Source organism: Stegostoma tigrinum, chromosome 3, assembly GCF_030684315.1.
Source record: "Stegostoma tigrinum isolate sSteTig4 chromosome 3, sSteTig4.hap1, whole genome shotgun sequence".
NCBI lineage: Eukaryota > Metazoa > Chordata > Chondrichthyes > Orectolobiformes > Stegostomatidae > Stegostoma > Stegostoma tigrinum.
In genome coordinates, this window is record NC_081356.1 from 113,785,993 (window position 1) to 113,807,537 (window position 21,545).

General features: G+C 39.2%; 1 protein-coding gene across 4 annotated transcripts in view; it reads left to right on the top strand.

The window, feature by feature from the left end:
• casp3b (caspase 3, apoptosis-related cysteine peptidase b) overlaps window positions 1–12,548 on the top strand; it is a 39,598-nt gene extending 27,050 nt beyond the window's left edge. For all 4 annotated transcript variants that reach the window (XM_048525912.2, XM_048525920.2, XM_048525897.2 and 1 more), the window contains exons 5-8: window positions 56–184; window positions 947–1,122; window positions 4,800–4,923; window positions 9,940–12,548. In XM_048525912.2, the coding sequence (XP_048381869.1) occupies window positions 56–184; window positions 947–1,122; window positions 4,800–4,923; window positions 9,940–10,169 (659 nt within the window). In that variant the 3' untranslated portion in view covers window positions 10,170–12,548. The remainder of the gene's footprint in view (window positions 1–55; window positions 185–946; window positions 1,123–4,799; window positions 4,924–9,939) is intronic.
• Window positions 12,549–21,545: the final 8,997 nt, after the last annotated feature.

Below are 21,545 nucleotides of genomic sequence, written 5' to 3' on the forward strand. Positions count from 1 at the left end.
AGATAAAGAGAAATAAAAAAATCAATTTTATTAATTACCTTCCATTGTTTCATAGGCATGAATAAACGTAATGGTACGGATGTAGATGCTGCTAAACTGAGCAAGACATTCAAAAACCTGGGCTATGATGTTATGGTTTATAATGACAAAACATGCAATGAAATGCTTGAAATATTGCAAAATGGTAAGTGTTTGTCAAAACTACAAGAAAGTATGTTGATTAAACTGCAAAAATCTATACTTTATAAAGTCTGCCAAAATTGATCTGGATACAGTTTGATCAGTGTGCTTGATAACTTTCAATTCAAGCTCTAGTCAGAGGAAGCATTACTTTAACCATGATGAGATGCTGAGGCAGTTGCAGCAAGACAACTAAGATATTTTGATGAAGTTTTCAAACTTACAAAGTATTTTGAAGGATGTAAGCAATGTGTGGTTAGGCAGTGAGTTGAAAATGGTCATCAATTTGAAATAGCCACAAATTAAGGAAAAAAGAGAATAATAGGCTATTGTGCTATGTCTTATTTTCCATTTAGGTGTAAAATTGTTTTTAAGTCTTTTTCCTTTAATTCTTCTCAATATAAAGACCAAAGGAGCCATCCATCATTTTAAAGAAGTAATTTTAAATTTGTTCATGGGTATGAGCATCATTGGGCAGTAATTCCACTGTGAACATGATGTTGTTCTGTTGCTTTAAACGATCACAGTGCATTTGGTACACCCAGAGAACTGTTAGAAGGGGATGACAGATTTTTGACCTAGCAACAGTGATGGATTAGCAGTATTACTCCAAATGAAGATGATATTGCAACTTTAGATCATGAAATAATTGGGTTGTTTTAAATAAAACTGTTTTTAAATTAATGGACATTGACTTCACGTTTAAGCCTCAATTTGATGTCATCATGCTATTTTGCATTTAAATTCTTTTTTTTGTTGTTACTAGCTGCCAAGAGCGACCACAGCCAAATGGCTTCATTTGTTTGTATTTTCCTCAGCCATGGAGATGAAGGATTATTGTATGGAATAGATGGCGCTGAAGAAATTAGAAAATTCACCAGTATCTTTCGAGGAGATCGATGCAGATCTTTGGTTGGCAAGCCAAAGATGTTCTTTATCCAGGTAGGACTTAAAGTCTGCACTCTTGATCCTCGTCATACGTAGATCTGCTGTCCGTGAATCTGTGTACTCACAAGGTTAGCTTCAAACGTGATCTTTTGTTTTCTCAATTGGCAAGTCCCAACAGATCGCACAGCATCACTGGGTCCTTCGGGGATAGATAGGGGATTCCCACGGTAGCACTATCTGCAGTTTTATGTTATCTCCAGGAGAACTGTTCCCTGATCCTCAACACATAGAGGATGAGATGTAACTTGTTTATGCTGTTAAACACTAAAACTAGATTAAAGTTGTCAATATGCATTTGCTATGATAGCTACTAGGAGATGCCCAAACATGAACCAAGAGGGGGTGTGCATCCAGTTTCCTTTGTTTGAGGAAGTGCTGTATCAAGCTGTGGTTTACTTGAGATTTCTAACTTATCAAGTTTTCATTAAGGGCTCTTGTGCAGTTGCAGTGTCCCTACCTCTGAGCCAAAGTGTCTGGATTCAGGTTTTACCTGATATAGAGATCTAAACAGGTTGATTTCACATAACTAAAAGTTGTTGATAGCAAATATGCTTATACATCAATTTAGAGTGTCACTTTGACTAATGGATCTTTCAGTACCCTGCTTCAAGCACTACAGTAGTGCCAGGTATGGGTCATGTTTGGCAAAACCTTGTATTTGTCTTCCATTGTACATGGTAATTCACTTCATTGTTTTCCAAAAAAAGTTGCGTATTCCTTTGCATTGCTATCTTGCCATTTCTATATTCTTCCAACATTGGGTCATCTTAAAGGATTCAAAAATGACGTTAAGGCCACCTTTGGATCATGATCGTTGTTGAGTTTAATCATAAATTCATGAACTACTTGATATCTTTGTCAAATTTTATCTTCAGAATTGACTTGCCTGTCCAAGAAAAGATGTACTATCAACACATGTATAAGGAAAATATTATATCATGTTTGGTCTGGCCAAAGGTATCACTGGTTCCAAAGAAGAGTCTTATAGGACTCTATGGCTCAAAGCATTAACATTTGTTTCTCCCTCCACAGATATTGTTAGGCCTACCGAGTGTCTCTAGCAGTGTTCTTATTATTGTAGGTATCACTGATTTGCCAAGATTGCTGTTCATATTCACCACCCAACAATAGACCTAACTTATCTTTTATTAGATCCTCTGGCCTGGGATTTACTTCGTAGCAAGCCTTCCTGGGAGCACTTACTGGCATGGAGCCAGTTCCATTGTTAATTCAGTTGAAAATTCCAGCTTTTGGTTCCCAATTTATAGTTCGAAGGATCTTGATCCACCAGCTTGCTTTGTTGCATCTCTGGGAATAGTGAATGATTGTGTTTCTTCAGAACTAAGAACCACGCCATTCAGTTTGCAGAAGCTGGCGGGAGTGAATACCTTAAGCCTTGTACTGAACTCCTGGTTGGCACTTGAATTTATTTTTCAGCTAACTTGGTTTGATTAGCAGTCGTGTTAAGATCTGGGAGTGTGCCCTGTTTATTATTTGGTTTAAATGTCACAGTAAATTATTTGGATTATCGCTGAGGATCTAAGATAGCCCGCGATTGCATGTAGCTATTGAACATCCATTGCTGCTATTATTGGAAAAGGTGGCGACTGAATAGTATGGTGACCATTTCAAAAAATTGATTGTAGTGAATATCTGTTGGTATTATTTGTGCAGACTTCTAAAGCACTTAGTCAGGCATGTAGAGTCAAAGTTGAGGCTTATGGAATTGATGGTAAATTACTGACCAGCCGAGGAAAGTAAGGAAACAACAGGGTACATCGAGCAACCTTTCTAACATATCTTTGTTTTGGCCTTTTACGTGTTATGAATGAATTAGATAAAGGGATAGAAAGCTCTATGTACAAATTTCTGATGCTGGATACCCTTGTGTCACATGACTAGTGTTGATGAAAGCTTACAATTACAAATGAATTAAGTGAATACTTAAATAGTTAGATATATATTGAAAAGGCAAATGTGAGGTCATCCAACTTGGACCTTAAAAGCATGGTTCAGGAGTAGCGATCATCCAGTCACTATGACAAGCCCTGGTTAGACCACATCTTGGGAAGGATATATTGGCCTAAGTGGAAGCACTGCATGTATTTGCAAAGGTAATACGTAGATTCTCAATGGTTACGTTACAAAACAAGATTGTATGAAAGTGACTAAAATAGAAGTTGCTGGAAAAGCTCTGCAGGTCTGGCAGCATCTGTGAAGAAAAAAAATCAGTTAGCGTGTGTCATGAAAGTGAGGTTATATTAGCTGTAATTTGTAAGTTCGTAATTTCATCAAGGTTTTCAACATAATAAAGTGAATAAACAGAGTAAATAGAAATTATTCCAGCTGCTTTAAGTGCTCTGGTAGAGTTTAAAAATTTTAAATTTAGAGTTAGATCTTTCAGGAGTAAAATTAAGAATCACTTTGACGCAGTAAAGGTGGTAGAAGTTTAGAATTCTCTTCTATGAATGACACTTGATACTAAATCCTGAGAATGATGGACTTTTGCAGTCCAAAGGTGTTGAGTGATATGGTGCAAAGTTGGACTTTGAAATCTCTTATTGTTGTGCTGCCGATTATGATTTAACAAGTCTCAGTAGTATGGACATGTTTGTAGGAATTTCAGTGGAATCCATTTGATCGTTTCATTCCACTGAGATAGTTAGTAAATTTTAATCTTTTGTTTAATCCACTTGAGGTCCAGTCTTGGGTACAGATCTCTATTTTTGTACAAATTGTATATTTCCTTGGAGGTTCTTAATGCAACAATGCTATTTGAAGTTTTGGGTATTATAGCATAACAAATTTACTAAATTAAATATATCTTTTTGTGGAAAAATATTTTTAATTGCTTTAGGATGAGAGAAGCAACATGTGTCAATGTTGTGCCGTCATTTTCAGAATATTCTTGTGAAAGTTACAGCCAGCTGTTCAAACTTTTGCAGCATTTTTCAGTTAGTGATCAAACTCAGTACCTTGTTTATGAACAACAAAATCCCATGATGGTGAATAAATTAGAGGCCATATGATTTAATTTGGTTGTGGTATTTTTGGATGAATGTCAAGATGCTGAAATTACTTGATGCTTTTTCTAAACAAGCAGGTGACACCTTGGTTTATCATTCAATTTTTCAAATGACTTTCATCAATACACCCCCTCAGTTATGAGGCTGGAATCCAGTGTCTTCTGACTGAGTTGAGGGTGCTAGTACTGATACAAGTCAACCCTAATGAAAACATGCACTAAAACATCCTGAAAATACTCAAATGATGTGATAAAGTAAAGTTATTTTGTCAAGCATGTTTGGTTTGTGGCATTACTACCTGAAGCTGTCAAATTAAATAATGCAGTTGCATTAAGATTGCCAAATTCTAGAATTGCAAGTCTGCCTTTCACTGAAAATAATGCTGAAAAGTGTATGTTGCATGAGAGCAGATGAAGCACAATTAGTGTCTTAGATGTTAAATAATCTGCTTAGATATTCAAGCAAGGAATAATCAATTCATAACTGTAAACTTCTTGCAGCAGAATTCAACACCTTCAGTGTAAAAAAACAAGTGGGATACGAGTTGGTACTCAAATGAACTGTGGAAAATGTTATCAAAATGCAGCAAGCAGATTTTTGACTAACATATTATTTGTTTTCTTGCTTTGTTGTTCTGTCTTCTAGGCTTGTCGAGGAAATGAATTTGATGGAGGTGTTGAGACTGACAGTGTTGTAGATGAAAAGAGTACTTCCCTGAAAAAAATACCCATAGAGGCTGACTTCCTGTATGCTTATTCTACAGCGCCTGGTAAGAGAAAAAGTTCTGGTGCTGAAACTAATTGTTTGGTGTTTCTGCTAGGTGATCAAATGATTAAATGATTTAAGAACAATCGACTTTCACTGGAAACCATTCCGATCAAAGTTTTATGTTTGGAGGAAGATTTGATAGTTTGCCAAAACGCTAAGGGTGAGACTTGCAGCTCTGCTCCAGTGTGCAAGTGGCCTCGTGTTCTGATCAAAAGGATCAGATACTTGAAGCTATAGCTCAGTTTTGTATGGATTTCATGCTGCTTTACCATGTTGATCTGTCAGGGTGACCATAGACTCCATTAAAGTTACATACCATTGCCTGAAACGTCAACTATTACGTGAAGAGAACAAAGTAAAAATCAAGATGCACAACCTGATATTGCCTTTGTGGTCCTTTTTCTTTGAGCAAGAAATCAACAACCAGAATGGAGAAATACTCTGTTAGAATTGATTTGTTATGATATGCATATTGATAAGTCTAGCTGTTTTAGTTGAGACATTAGTATAAGATGACCTGAACTATATCATTTTTTATTTTTCGGTACAGTCTAGCAGAAATGTGTTAAATTCTGCCGGTGTTGGATTAGGATTGTTGTGCAGTTGGATCACCTGTCGAAAGTCAGCAGCAAATCCTAGAAACCGAGCCAGTGTTTGTTTGAATGAGCAGTCATACATAGTCCTGTGCTCTTAATTTTCAACCATAACCCTGTTAAAATTAAATCCCGATATTGCCACTTTGTAAAATTTCTTCCAAGGGTCCATGTTTAAAATACGTGTTACACTACTTTTATCAACCTCTATTATCTCCTCGTATAATTGAATCAAATTAATCAATGTGATCAAATTAATCAATGTGAAATTAGAACCAAAAATACTGGAAATACTCCAGTGCATCTGGAACCATCTAAAAGTTTATCTTTAAAACCTGCGAACTTGCATCAGATATGTTTTAATTCCAGGATGATATGTTGCTCCCTGTCTTGGTTAAGAATATGATGGAGTGACTGCAGAACACCCCTTGAGAGGCAAGGTCATTCATGGTCCATTTCAGTATATGACAGAAAGAATTGAGACCTTGCTGACAAATTTCAAGAAGCTAAGAAAGAACCTAGCAAATGAGACCTCACAGATGATAGTCACAAACTGCTTCTGTTGCTGTATGCCAGGAATATAGAAATGGAGTAATGCAGCTAAATGAGTAGTTGAGAGATAGCGTAAGAGAGGGTTTTAGATTCTTTGGACAGTGGCAGACAGTTTTGGAGAGGGTGGTTCCTGTGCCAGCTGGACAGGTTGCACTTGAACAGAATTGGGACCAGTTTCCTTGCAGGTGGTTAGCTAGTGCAAATGGAAAGGATTTAAACAATCATTGTTGGAGGTGAGAATCAGTAGGTACATTATATACATGTTCAAAAGTTAACCGTAATACTTCTGGCCTTAAATAAAGTAATGTTCCTCCTATAATAATTGTCCTTGATTTTTTTCAGGGTCCGAACTGTGTTATATGTTCCATATCACTAGGGTAGAGTGCTAGAAATCAAACACTGCTATTTCTGGAGTTCTTAAAGTTACGGATTTTATTGAAGTGTACAAAATTGTACAATTTGCTAGAAAGCACAGACTAGATTTCTGTACTTAATAAGAATTTTTTTGCAGTAAGTAGATTCTAGCAATAAGTAAATAATTATGACACGCACGCACGTTCTTGGAAGTGCATGGTACAATAAGACCGAGTCAGATAGCTTCAAGGGGAGGTCCTACCTGATAATTCTGTAGGAATTCTTTGGTTATGAATAAGTTAGACAAAGGAAATCAGTGCACATGATCGGTTTGGATTTCCCAAAGGCATTTGACAAAGTGCTGTACAGAAGCCTGCTAATTAAAGAGCCCATGGTGTTTGGGGCGAGATACTGGCATGGATCGAGGATTGGCTAACTGGCAGAAGACAGAGTGGGGATAAAGGGGTCTTTTTCAGGGTAAGAACTGGTGACTCGTGGCATTCTGCAGGAGGCAGTGTTGGGACAATTTGGGAAATGAGGGCATTTCAACTAGGTTTGCCGATGATGTGAAACTAGGTGGACGGACAAGTAGTGTTAAGGAAGTATGGAGGCTGCAGAAGGACCTGGACAGGCTAGGAGAGTAAACAAAGAAGTGGCAGATCGAATACAATGTGGGTACTGTTATGGATTTTGGTAAGAAGCATAGATAGAAAGTACAGCACAGTACTGGCCCTTCGGCCCACTATGTAGATGGGTAGTCTCCTTTTCTAAATGGGCAAAGGCTTCAGAAATTGAAGCACAGAGGGACTTGGGAGTCTTAGATTAAGGTTCTCTTAAAGTTAATGTGCCGGTTCATTATAATTCAGTTCACTGCTTCAGACATCAGATCAGTCTTCCTGGGAGTCGACCCAAGGAAAGCAATGGGCCTGGACGGTGTACCCGGCCTAGCACTCAGATCCTGTGCAGACCAACTGGCAGAGGTATTCATCAACATCTTCAACTTCTCCCTCCTACAAACTGAAGTCCCCACCTGTTTCAAGGAGATCACTAGCATCCCTATACCTAAGAAAGCACATGCAATGTGCCTTAACGGCTACTGCCCAGTGGCTCTGACCTCAATCATGAAGTGCTTCAAGAGGATGGTCATGGCCCGTATCAACTCCAGTCTCCCAGTCTGTCCTGATCCCCTGCAGTTAGCATACCAATGTAACAGATGAACAGAGGATGCCATATCCCTAGCCCTGCACTCATCTCGGACATCTGGACCTCAAAGACACCTATGTCAGTCTCCTGTTTATTGTCTACAGCTTTGTCTTCAACCCTGTTATGCCCTCCAGACTGATCTTAGCCTCCATGACCTTGGTCTTGGCTCTACCCTCTGCAACTAGTTCCTCGGTTTTCTGACCATCGGTGAAGATACATAACTGCACCTCCTTCACAATAACACTCAATACTGGCGTCCCACCGAGGATGTGTCGACAACCCCCTTCTGTACTCCCTTTACACCTACAACTGTGTCACTAAATTCCAAACAAATGCCATCTGGAAGTTCGCTGATGACACCACAGTAGTGGGATGGATATCTAACAATGACGAGTTAAACTACAAACGGGAGATAGAGACTTGGGGACATGGTGCAATTAAAACAAGTCTGTGTCTCAACATCAGCAATACTGAAGAACTATTCATTGACTTCAGAAAGAAAGGAGGAGAACACACTCCCATCTGCATCAGCGGAACTGAGGTTGAGGTTTTTCAATGCAGTGACATCCTTCCACAGGTCAGCGGACCAAAACTGTAAGCAATATGTCAAATACCTAGTACAGTTGGGGTAGTACTTCCTGAATTTTATGCTGTATCCCCTTAGCAATAAATGCCAAGATTCCATGTGCATTACTTATTACCTGCTGTAATTGATTACTGTTTTTCTCTAATTAATGCATAGGGACATCCAAATCACTCTGAAGTTTCTTTCTGTTTAAATAATGAAGTGCCTTTCTATTCTTCTGAAGAAAATGATAAGCTCTCACTTGTCTATGTTAAATCCATCTGCCAAATTTTGTCCCATTCACCTAATCTGTCCATAACCATTTATTGCAACCTACTTTTCTACCTATATTTATTTCATCTGCAAGTTTGACCTTCTATCCCTGTCTCTGAGCCGTTATTAAAGATTGTACATAGTTAGGGTCTGAGGACCAAACCCTGTGGTACTCCAGTAGCCAATGAGAATCTTGCCAACCAGAAAAAGACTCATTTATCTCGACTCTCTGGCTAACTAACGGGAAACAATCTCTATCCAAGCTCATTAATTATGAAATAATCATGTGTGAATATGTAAATGCATGTTTGTTTGTTTTTATACACCCCTGATCAGATGCCTTCCAGGAGTCTAGATATACTACATCCACAGGATTCTCATTATCCACTTTGCTTGTTACATCTTCAAAGAACTGTAGCAAATTAGGCATTTGCAATTTCCTCCTCTTAAAATCATGCTCACTCAGTTTTCATTTTGACTTTCCAAATGTCATGTTATTACTTCCTTGGATCCTAACCAGACAGTTTTTGCCAATACTCAGAACTAAAGGGCATGTGCATTCATTTGGGATTTCATGGTTCCAAGCACTATTGACTGTACACTCATCCTGCATACTTTACATGTAACATTATGTGCAGTGCATCACTCCACATGCATAGGGAGATGCATGTGATTTTAAAGTGGGTTTTATTGGTGGGGAGATGGTTTGGTGGGGAATACCCAGAGTGAGAAGGGAAGTCAAGGAGAGGCCAAGAATCAGGAAGCCCTCTCCTCTATCTTTCCCTTCCACACTCCTCCCACCTCCGGGGCTTGCTTTTTCCTTTTTCTCTGTCCAAAGTAAAGTTTATCTTTCTCTTCCCTTGTTCTTCCTCTGCTGCTCTGCTTGACATCGGCCACCGTCTCTTTAATTGACTCTGTATCAGTTACAGGCATCTGTTGCTGCCCTTCCTGCAACTGCCATGTTTGAGGTGGCACCGTACATCTGGAGCTCTAATCAATGCTAACCCAGACAATGCCACTAGACATCGGTCGCAGTGGTCCTCCGCAGACATTTGTTCAGGAGCCTAGGCCTAGCTGCGGACCTGGAGCCTCAGCTCAGTCTGAGAGCCTGAACTGGGTCACGAATTTAGCCCGGGACTTGCTCTGTGCTCATTTGGAGTCCCCGGACTGGCTTGGAGCTGTGTTCGCCTCACCCTGGCATTGCTGCTGCTGGATGCCTCCACTTTTTACCTTTCAGTTGGCTTCGGCCACCGCCATTTTAGCCCGCCATCTATTTGACAGTTTGTGTGAGACCATGGTATTTTAAAGAAAAGAGCGCTAAGATGTTTTGAATACTAAGCATTTCAGATCGTGGAATAATCATGTGACAAACTCCAAATGTACATTGTTAACACGGTCACTAAATTTTGATTTGAAAGGTTTTATAATGAAAGTCTCAGATATCCAGTTACATGACATTTTATGTTGTCTTTTCCAGGCTATTACTCTTGGAGGAATACAGGCAATGGTTCATGGTTTATTCAGTCATTATGCCATGTACTCGACACACATGGCAAGGAACTGGAGATCATGCAAATACTCACTAGAGTCAACCATAAAGTGGCATTGGAATTTGAATCCAGCACGCATACGGAGGCTTGCAATGAGAAAAAGCAAATCCCTTGCATTATTTCTATGCTAACTAAAGAACTTTACTTTAGTTGTTAAGACACTTTTGGAAATGTGAAATTGCACAATTTCTTCAATCTATTCCAGAATTAACAGCAACTTCCAAAACTTTATCTGCCTGAAGAGCAATAAATGCTTTAATCAACATAACCAATCATAGAATTTTTGGTGGTTATTTTGATGGCATAAATACATTTCTAAAACCTGTTTAGTTAAATTGTTGATGCAATATCTTTACAATGTCAAATTTTGAAAATCAATAGTTAATTTTTGAATTTCATTGTTAAAAGCAACTTAGCAGGTTTTTTGACTGAGTTTTGTTAATATAAAGAGAGCTTTTGATAAATAAAACAAAGAATTGGGGATGCTGGAGAAACTCAGCAGCAAATTAGTGCAGTTTCTTCCCACAGATCCCACCAGACCACCTGAGTTTCTCCACCAATTTCTGTTTGCATTTCTTTTGATTAAAATCGTGTTTGAGGATCTTGCATTGTTTTGTGTGTATCAATAGCCATGTGTTTGAAAATAATTAAAAATTTACACAATTATAAAGTAACCCAGTGAGAGCAACTAAATGTAGATGCTGAACAACAACTATCTTTATTGTCTTTCAAACATGTTAACATGTCTCACCAGCATTTTTAAAAAGACAGCGTCCAATAGTGTATACTAATTCAGCTTTGTATGAGCAGTACCTTGGATCCAGAAACTTGAGTACATAAAACAGAATGATATTTTGGTGTACTAGTGAAAGGCTGCTGCATTATCGGGTTCAGGTGAAACTTTAAAGAGGCTGGTTCTGAGTAAGGGTCTCCAGACCCAAAACGTTAACTCCGTTTTTTCCCTTACAGATGCTGCTAGACCTGCTGAGATTTTCCAGAAACTTTGTTTTTGTTCCTTGTTTAAAGAGCCTGGACCTTTGTTTCCTGTCATTATTCATTAGATAAACCTGAAAGATCCCATAGCACTTATCAAAGTTTGCCTGTCTTAAAATGAGTTAACTGGACCCTTTTTCATTATTTGTGGGATTTTGCTTTACAAATTGGCTACTATGTTCATCCATATTACAGCGTAGAATTTTAAAAATACTTTGGTTCTGAAACGTCAAGATATCCTTAGGAAGTCAAATTCACTGTGTAACTAGAAGCTTGAATATTTGAGTGGAAGTAGTTTAGAAATGATACAGCACAGAAAGGGACCTTTTGGCCCATCTTGTCCATGCTGATCCAAAGACACCCAGGTGTCCTTTCTCATCCCATCTTCCTGCACGTGGCCCATAGCCCTGCAGTTTTCAGCAGTTAAGGTGTGGAACCAGGTACGCTTTGAAAGAGTGTAGTGTCTGTGTCTCCACCACCAACCTTAGGCAACAAATTCCAGACACCAGCCACCATCTGCGTTTTTTTTAAGAGGTTTTTTTCCTCAGGTTCCCTCTAATCTTTCTGCCACTTAGCTTGAATCAATGACCCCTGAAACATTCCAAGTATTACATTTTCAGAACTACTTCTAACCAATTTACTTCCTTATATTCAGTTTTAGCAAAGTCACAGTAAAGATAAATTTATTTAGCATGTAGTATTTTAAAGCCAATAAGATAACATTAGGATGAATCTTTTAGGCTGAATCAGTGAACTGGTCATGTAGGAATTTTTGAACTTGAAGTTCGATCAAATGACTCTGCTGCTTTGCAGAATGTAATTAGACATTCCTTGTAATGGGTAAGACTGAAATCTGAGTTAGAAAACTTTTTTTTAGGGGTTACATTTTAAATATTTCCTCTGTCTCTATCTTAAATTCTCCCCAAATTATACCTTACTAAGGAGCAGGCATAACTTAACACCCTGACGATACAGAGGATTCTTGGTTTCTTTGGTTTTTTTATAGTTTTAAGATCTGTGCTTTTTTTTTTCTTCTATTATCTTTGGAGAGAGTGTGTTAGTTTGACTGCTGGTCCTATTTAGTGCCTTCTCATCAATAATTGTCACGAACTTGCATCTTGAATGCAGTCTTCCCTTAGCTGGACTGGCAAATTTGCACTGGGTTACATTGTTCTGCATGATAAATAAAAAGCAAGCTTTGAATTTTGCTATGTTTGAAATATCTAGAGCCTTATCCTATATACTTTTCGGGTAATGATAATGGAAACTTTAATTTTTACTGTTAAAGCCTCAATACTGGGATTCAGTATTTGATATTTACACCTTTCTGAAAACTTGGATGCTGAATATTGCAAAGAATAGTGTCCGTTTCTTGTTCAGGTGCATTACATGTCTGAAATAAACAAACTGATACTATACTGTTGTGCTCAGAAGAAAGTGCAATAACAGCTGAAGTTTTTGTTTGTGTTAGGCAGTTTACTGTATAATGAATCTTGTCATATTATAATAAAATCCATTTAACTACTGTATTTTCCACACAACGCTTGGTAGGTTCAGGGTGTCATCTAATGTGCAACAACCTGTATTTGTATATCTTTAATGCAGAAACTGTACCAGTTTAGTTTTACATAAATAGTTAATCAGATAATGTGCATTTTGATAGCATTTGGTTTTATTTGTTGGTGAGTGGGATTTTCCAAATTCTGTCTTCATTGGGAAAAATATTGTGTCCTTTAGGTGGTTGGCCGGCTAATTCAAAAAATGAAAAGTGTTCTGGGCTACAATTTAAGTATTATAAAAAACAGCTGTTTAGGACCAGTTAAAGGTTTCATAATATCCACTCTTACCTGTTGGTGATTACAGGAAGAAATGCTGTGGTGGTGGTAAAGAAGTGAAATTCAAAACACACAGATCAGCCATGATCTTATTAATGGTGGAGCTAGCTTGAGAGCTCAAATGGCTCTTGTATTATATGCATTTCAAACTGCTTTTAAACTGGAGAATTTAAGATCGTGTACTACATAACTGTGCTTTAGGTAGACCCACAACGTTGTGAGGGAGGAAATTAATGACCAGTTTTGACCTAGCAACACTAAAAGAATAGCTATATATTTCTAGGTCAGCTGTAGTACAATATTGATGCAGCCTAACACGTCTACTAAATGAAACTTTTCTTATGTGGGGTTAAAGAAAAATAATCCTGTCCAAATTCTCATTACTAGTATTGAGAGGGACACTTTTGAAATCAGCAGCAAATCAGTTGTTCTCTACTTTTGATCTTGATCAAAGGGATAGATTTTTAATATGAGTCAAAAGATGTTGATTTGGTGGATCCCTTAAACAAATGGAAAAAAAAATTGAGGTAAGTGAACATTGCCAGCAATGTCACCATTTAATGCCTATCCCTAATTGCCCTTGAGCATGACTGGCGAACTGCCTTCATCAACTCTTGCACCACGGTGTGCGAGTCTTCCAAATATGCTGCTGAGGCCAGTGTTCCAAGACTTTGACTCAGCATTGGCGACGGAGTAGCAATAAATTTCCAATTCGGGATCTAAGCATAGAAAAGATGGAGACTAGAAAATGAATGTCTTGATCAAGGGCTTGAGAAAACTACAAAGGATTACAATAAACAGGAAATGTTAGACCAAATTAGTCAATATTGACAGTCATCTTCCATGTGCATAGCAATCCTAACCATGTAAACTAGTGATAATCACCTGCAATAGATTGTAAAAGAGATGTTGGGAATGAATTGCTTGCAATGGGGATACAAGCTGTAGTGGTGGTATGGTAGTGGGAATTGTAGGGTGATGGCGTGGTGCAGATGTGCATTAGATATATTTTTAAATTCATTTATGGGAGGTGGGTATTGGCTGGCCAGTATTTACTGCTTGTCCATAGTTGCCCTCAAAGGGGGTGAGGTGCCATCTTGAAACTCCATTCCACATGTAAGTTTATAAAAGCTAGAGGTGAAGGAAACGTCAAGGATGCAAAGATAACATGGTCAAATGTCTGATCCAAAGTTTGTTTATAAACCACTTAGAGAAATGAATCATGGATGATGAAGACAAATAATGGTTACCTGATAATAAAGAATGCATCATTATCAATTGCCAACATTAACATTAAATAGGCATCCCAAGCCATTCTACTAAAATTTGACTTTTCATCCCACAATTTAATTATAGTTTTAAACAATCAGACTGTTCAAAAGTATACACTTTACTTCAAGTAATTTATTTAAGGTATAGAATACTTTTGTTTAGTCTGTGAACAGTAAATATAATTAGTAGTTTATATTGCCTCAAGATTGTTATTTTTATATCATCCTTGAATTAAGAACTCTGCACGGGAATGTGGATGGATGATGCACTGGATCTGATTCATCTGATTTTGCTTTGAAATCCCTGCAGGTATCTCTTAAAGATGTTGTCCAGTTTCTCATTGGTCGATGGTCAGGAACCTCAATAAACGTTTTAGTTAGTTGGAGGGGAAAAAAGTATCTCTATTTAAACAAGAGCAAATTGAGTACTTGCCCTTATAATAGTTACTACATTTGTAAATGTACCAATCATCTGCAAATAATTTAAAATAGGATCCACTTTGAATTCACATGGCAGTCTTTTGATGTTTATATTCTTGTGAAATAAAATATATGTACAAGTCCCAGACAGATGAATGATCTTAGGTAAACACAATTCACCTTCAACTATTTTGGGCAATGTTTTTCTTCTTATTTTTGTTGGTTCATGAGCATTTATTTTGTAAGTTCCTAAAGCTCAGCAAGTTCCCATCTTCTACACAAAGACACATTAGAATGTATCAGAGATAATGGGAACTGCAGATGCTGGAGAATTCCAAGATAATAAAATGTGAGGCTGGATGAACACAGCAGGTCAAGCAGCATCTCAGGAGCACAAAAGCTGACGTTTCGGGCCTAGACCCTTCATCAGAGAGGCCCCTTCATCACATTAGAATGTATCCTACTCACTCCTTTTGAATCATGTTGCTAAATTGTGCTAAAGCAAAAATCCAGTTTATTTTAGCCTCCCCGACTATCCAGTCATGGACTTGAGCTTCCACAGATAATATTCCCCCTCTTACCTAGATATCAGTCTGTACTTGCAGAATATGGGGTGAATTTAATAGAAGTCCCTAGTCATTGAGGCAATTGCATCTCTGGAGAGGACCCAGGATCAGTATCCTGGCAGAAGAAAAGTTACCACTGATGAAGCATAGGCAGATTGTTATGAAGATGGGAGTGAGACCAATCATAGTTTTTCTGATGGTCTTGTGGGTAAAATTTGCTTTCCACAATGGAACTTGAACTGTACGAAGCTGTGGGTTGTAGAATTGGGTAAGTGCTGAATTAACTGATACAAGCTAAGATAATCTTTAAAATGTTACCAAATATTCTGGGGATGGAACTGTTTGGGGATTCCAAGACTGGCTGCTGATTGCTATCAAATACTCGTTGGAAAGTGCATGAGTTTGTGGGTGTTGAGTTAGTCCAGTTTTACCTTGGCTATGGTGCTGAACAATTTGCCAGTATTAATTGTGGTAGTTCATAGGTGATCAGCTACTTTACTAATGTACTGATAGACAAACTAGGCTCTAGGCAACAGTTTCTGTCTGCAGGGAAGAAGGAATGAAAATTATTGAAAAACAAAGCATTACAAAACAAATCCCTCCAGTTATAACCAAGTTCTTTAGCCAGTGTAAATTTGCATAATATTACTGAATGATTTGAATTTCCTTAAATGAACAGTGCAAGTTATAAACATTTCTAGATGTTTGAATTCTTTCAGAACATAATGAGCAAGTTAGACAAGCTGAGCTTTAGTGAGCATGCTCTATTTGGCAGAAGGCAGAGAGTAGGAATAAAGGTGTCTTTTTCAGGATGGTAGCCAGTGACTAGTTGAGTTCTGCAGGGGCCAGTTTTTGGACCACAGCTATTCATGTTATACACTTAATGATCTGGACAAAGGAACTGGGGGCATTGTTGCTAGGTGTGCAGGTGAAACAAAGATAGGTCAAAGAACAGGTAGTGTTGAGGCAGGGAATCTGCAGAAAGCCTTGGACCGGCTAAGAGAGTGGGCAAAGAAGTGGCAGGTGGATTGCAATGTGGGAAGTGTGAAGTTATGCAAGTTAGTAGAAAGAATAGAGGCATAAACTATTTTCTAACTGGGAAAGGAAATCTGATGGGGAAAGGGACTTGAGAGAGTCTTAAACCCGGACTCCTAAGGTAAACATGCAGATTCACTTTACAGTTAGGAAAATAAGTGCATTGTTGGCATTTATTTCAAAAGAAAACAAGACCAAAATGAATTGGTGAGACTATACAAGACTCTGGCCAAACCCTATTTGGAGTTCTGTGTGTGGTTTGGGGTCCCATATTTTAGGAAGGACGTGCTGGCATTGGATGGAGTCCATAGGAGGTTTACATTAATGATCCAGGATGAATGGCTTGTCATCTGTTGAGGACACTGGGTTTGTACTGGATGGAATTTAGAAGAATATCTGATCAAAACAGACAGAAATTGTGGGGCCTGGCTACAGCAGATGAGGAAAAGATGTTTCCACTAGTGGGAGAGACTAGCACGGTTTCACAGTGAAGGGATGATCCTTTAGAACAGAGATGAGGGGGCATTCTTCAGCCAGAGAACTGAGAGTTTGTGGAACTCATTGCCATAGAGGGCTGTGGAGGCAAAGTCATTGAGTGTATTTAAGACTGAGATGAAGAAGTTCTTGATTAGTCAAGGGATCAAGGGTTGTGGGGAGGAGGCAGAAAAATGGCCGATAATTTTCTCAATCCCATGATTGAATGGCAGAGCAGGCTTGATGGGCCAAGTGGCCTAATTCTGTTGGTATATCTTACAATATTATGTTTTTTTTTTAAAAAAATCATTTGCAGGATATGAACTTTGCTGACCAGGCAGTATTTATTGCCTATTCTTAGTTGGCCAGAGTCAACCACATTGCTGTGGGTGTGGAGTTATATGTAGGCCAGACCAGGTAAGGATGGCAGTTTCCTTCCCTAAAGAACATTAGTGAACCAGATTGGTTTTTCCAACAATCAGCAATGGATTAATGGTGATAAGTAGACTCTTAATTCCAGATGTTTTTTTTGAATTCACATTCCTCCATCTGCCATGGCAGGATTCAAACCTGGTCCCAAGAGCATTACCTGGGTCTTGGGATGACCAGTCCAGTGATGATACCACTAGGCCATTGCCTCCCCATGTTAAAGAGGGATCTACACAAATGTGGTTTGGTGATTTATAATATCACACTCGTTCACATTAAGTATCATGTGACATTTCATTTGCGATTATTAAAGATTGTTTTGCTGTATACAACATTGCACGGTAAATCTCAATCAGATTCTAAAATATCTATACAATTGTTCTGTAAAATTCATGGAAAATACAAAAAATAAAACTGATTTTATTCTATAGGTTTTATTGGCTTTCTTAAAGTATAATATACTGTGTCAAAAAATTACTTTGTATTTATGAAATAACAAGGTGTAGAGCTGGATGAACACAGCAGCATCTGAGGAACAGGGAAGGTAATGTTTTGGGTTGGGACCCTTCAGAAATGGGGGAGGGGAAGGGGATTCTGAAATAAACAAGAGGAGGAGGCGGATAGAAGATGGATAAAGGTGAAGATAGATGGAGAGGAGACAAATAGGTCAAAGTGGAGCCACTAAAGGTGTGTGTCGGTGGGGAGTTAGGGAGCGGATAGGTCAGGTCATAGGGTGGGATAAGGGGAGTAGGTAGGAGATAGGGGTGGGGCTAGAGTGGATAGGTGGGAGGAAGGACAGGCTAGGGAGGCAAGGATGAGCTGGTTTTGGGATGCGGTAGGGAGGGGGAAGATTGTGAAGCCAATGTAGAGGAGGCCACATCAGGGATAGCGGATACAGTATACCACATTAGCAGATGTGCAGGTGAAACTCTGATGGATATGGAAGGTCTTGGGGCCTGGGATAGGAGTGTGGGGGGAGGTGTAGGGGCAGGTGTAGCACTTCCTGCGGTTGCAGAGAAAAGTGCTGGGGGAGTGCTGGGGCTGGTGAGGAGTGTGAAGCGGACAAGGGATTCACGGGGAGAGAGTGGTCCCTCTGGAAGGCAGATAGGGTGGGGAGGGAAAAATGTCTTTTGGTAATGGGGTCAGATTGCAGATGGCAGAAGTACTGGAGGATATTGCGTTGGATCTGGAGGTTGGTGGGGTATGTGAGAATGAGGGGGTTTCCGTTTTGGCTGTTATTGTGGGGAGGGGGTGTGTGGGATGAGTTGCGGGAAATGTGAGAGACATGGTCGAGGGCATTTTCGACTGCTGCGGAGGGGAGGTTGTGGACCTTGTAAAACAAGGACATCTGGGATTTCCGGAAATGGAATGCCTCATCCTGGGAGCAGATGTGGCAGAGGTGAAGGAATTGAGAATAGTGGATGGCATTCTTGCAGGAAGGTGGGTGGGTGAGGGAAAGTGTATTCTAGGTAGCTGTGGGAGTCAGTAGGTTTGAAATGGATATCAGTTTGTAGGTGGTTGCCAGAGATGAAAACAGAGGGGTCCAGGAAGGAGAGGGAGGTATCAGAAATGGTCCAGGTGAACTTAAGGTTAGGGTGGAAGATGTTAGTGAAATGGATGAACTGTTTGAGCTCCTCATGGGGACACAAGGTGGCCCTGATGCAGTCATCAATGTAACGGAGGAAGAGGTGGTGTTCAGGACCAGTGTAGGCACTGAAGAGGGATTATTCCACATAACCTACAACAAGGCAGGCATAGCTTGTGCTCATGCGGGTGCCCATGGCCACCCCCTTTGTCTGTAGGAAGTGGGAGGAATCGAAGGAGAAGTTGTCAAGTGTGAGGACAAGTTCAACTAAATGGATGAACTGTGTCAGTGGAGTTGGGCTGGTCTTTGGTTTGGTAAAACTGTCATTTTTTTTCTCATCAGAATGTTCTGTGCTCAAGCCCTGACCTGAGAACTGAGTGCATTATTCAAGATCACACTTCACTGTAGTAAGCAGCGCTGTGGGATGAGGGTTTTTTTTGGATTGAGCCTGAAGTGTGCTCTTTCTACGAAAATTAAAGATTCCATGGCACTGTTTGAAGAAGAGCAGTGAAGTTCTCCCAACTGTGCTGGCCAAATCTATCCCTCAGATCTCTGGTTTTGAAGATTTCCTCTTTCAATTGTTTCATGATTCATGATCTTGCCTTCAGCTCATTAAGGTCTAAGTTCTGCAAAACTTCTCTACACTTTTTTATCACAGTACTTTCTTCTTGAAGACACTCTTTAAAAACTTGCTGCTTTGACTAAGCTTTTGCTTATTTGCCACATCATCTCCTGTATGGCTTGGTGATAAGTTTTTTTGCTTTATACTCCTCTAAAGTGCCTTGGAATGTCTTATGTCAAAGGTGTTATCTATGTTGAACAAACATGACTAGAACAGATTTATCTCTCATTTAACAGAGGCTTGCAATTCTGTGGATGAATGAAACTTCAATAATCCACAAGAAGCTTGATACCATCCAGGACAAAGCAGCCTGCTTGATTATAGCCCAGTTAACCAGTTTGGATATTTGCTGCACTGACACTACGTTGCAGCAATGTGTTCTATCAGATGTGCTGAAGCCATTCGCCAAGGTTAATATCAGAGTGCATCTGGGAACTGCTGCTATGTGGGAACACTGCTACTTAAACATTTCTCTGAGTTGCACTCAATGGGTTTGAAAGGGTTAATACTGAGGAGTGGCATAAGCCATCCACAGATGGACTTGTTAAAAAAACAGTTCAGGATTTCAAAGGAGCAAGATTGAATATCTGGTTGCCCTCATAGTCTTTTACATGGCCATCATATCGATGTAACTGATTCCTAACATTAAATAAACTGTATACTGTTAATCGCATAAAATTCTTCTAATGAGACCAAGAAATAGTTTTCTTCTACCACATCAGCCTAAGCAGGCTCTGCAGATTCTTACACTTAAAGTTTGCTACTACCATCTATTTTATCATGACCAGCAGTATAATGAAATGGCAAGCCCTTACTACACACTATCCTAACTTGGAATTATATCACTATTCCTTTACTGTCAAAATTTTGGAATTTCCCTCTTAACAGCACTCTGGTTGTTTCTGTCATGGGCTGCAGTGGTTCACGAAGGCTGCTTATCACCATCCTCTTGAGAACAATAAATGTTGGCCTAGTTAGCTGCAACATGTGCTCTGTGAATGAAAAAATCAAGAAATTTGCCCACCTTAAAGAAATTATCTCATTCCTTTTATGGTATATTGCTAATATATTGACTAACATATTTCCCAAGTTACAACAATGACTATATTTTGAATGTGTAGCATTGATGTTCGGTCATCCTCGGGTAATTATTTATTCACATTGAAGCTTGAATTCCACTAATGCCTGAGAGCGCAGGCAGTTTGATTAATGGCAGTGACTTCATGAAAACTACATAATTGACTGCTAAGTACTTGATAAAGCATGAGAATGTCAAATAATTTCTTATTTTCGTGTTGTATGTTGGCTGAATATTTAAAGTAATATGTCTATGTCCTTTTTAACCAATTCAACCACATGGTGGCGCCATAACTTTTCCTTCCAAATCAAACCTTAAGGCAGTGAAGAAAAATCCGTAAATTGCAGTTGTTTTTAACAGAAGAACTATATTTAGTTGCTTTATGTGTTCTGTGGAAAACTCAAACTGCACTAACATCCACACTGGCTTTAAAAAATTGCTCATATTTTCAAATGCAAAATTTGTGAATTCTGCTTTCTGTTTTATGGATTGATTTCTATTGTTACACCCCACTGGGGAAAATGGACGTCTTGGCAAATGCACGACTTCAGGGCTGCCACAAAAATGTGTGGTTGAACGAAAACCACAAATTCCCAATTGCCCTGTCCAATGGAACCAAGTTAAACAAAGGCATTGACAGGGGTCTTGTTTTTAACAAAAATTGCAACTCATCGCAATAAGTAAATGCTAATCACAAGTAAACGGAACAGAATCTCTACAGTGTGGAAGCAGGTCATTTGGTCCACTGAGTCCAAACTGGCCCTCTGAAGGGTATCCCACCTGGGCACACCCCCAAACCACATCCCTGTAACCCTGCATTTCTCAAAGCTAACCCACACACCCCCAGACACTGCAGACAATTTAGCATGGCCAATCCATTAACCTGCACATCTTTGCGCTGTGGGAGGAAACCCACACAGACACAGGGAGAAGATGCAAACTCCACACAGACAGTCACTGAAGGCTGGGATCAAACCTGGGTCCCTGGTTCTTTGAAGCAGTAGGATTAAACACTGAGCCACTGTGTCATCTCTTAGTTATGAGCTATCCCCATATGGTTCTATAGTTAAAAATATGTACAACGTTTAAACTCCCTGTGCGCACATGCAGATTGACAGACAAATAAAAACACATTGATTTTATGGGTAGAGGAAAGAAACCACAGCTCAATAGCATCAATTCCTTTCAGAATCCTTAGTTGTAGAGCAGTCCTTTTGCAATTTTA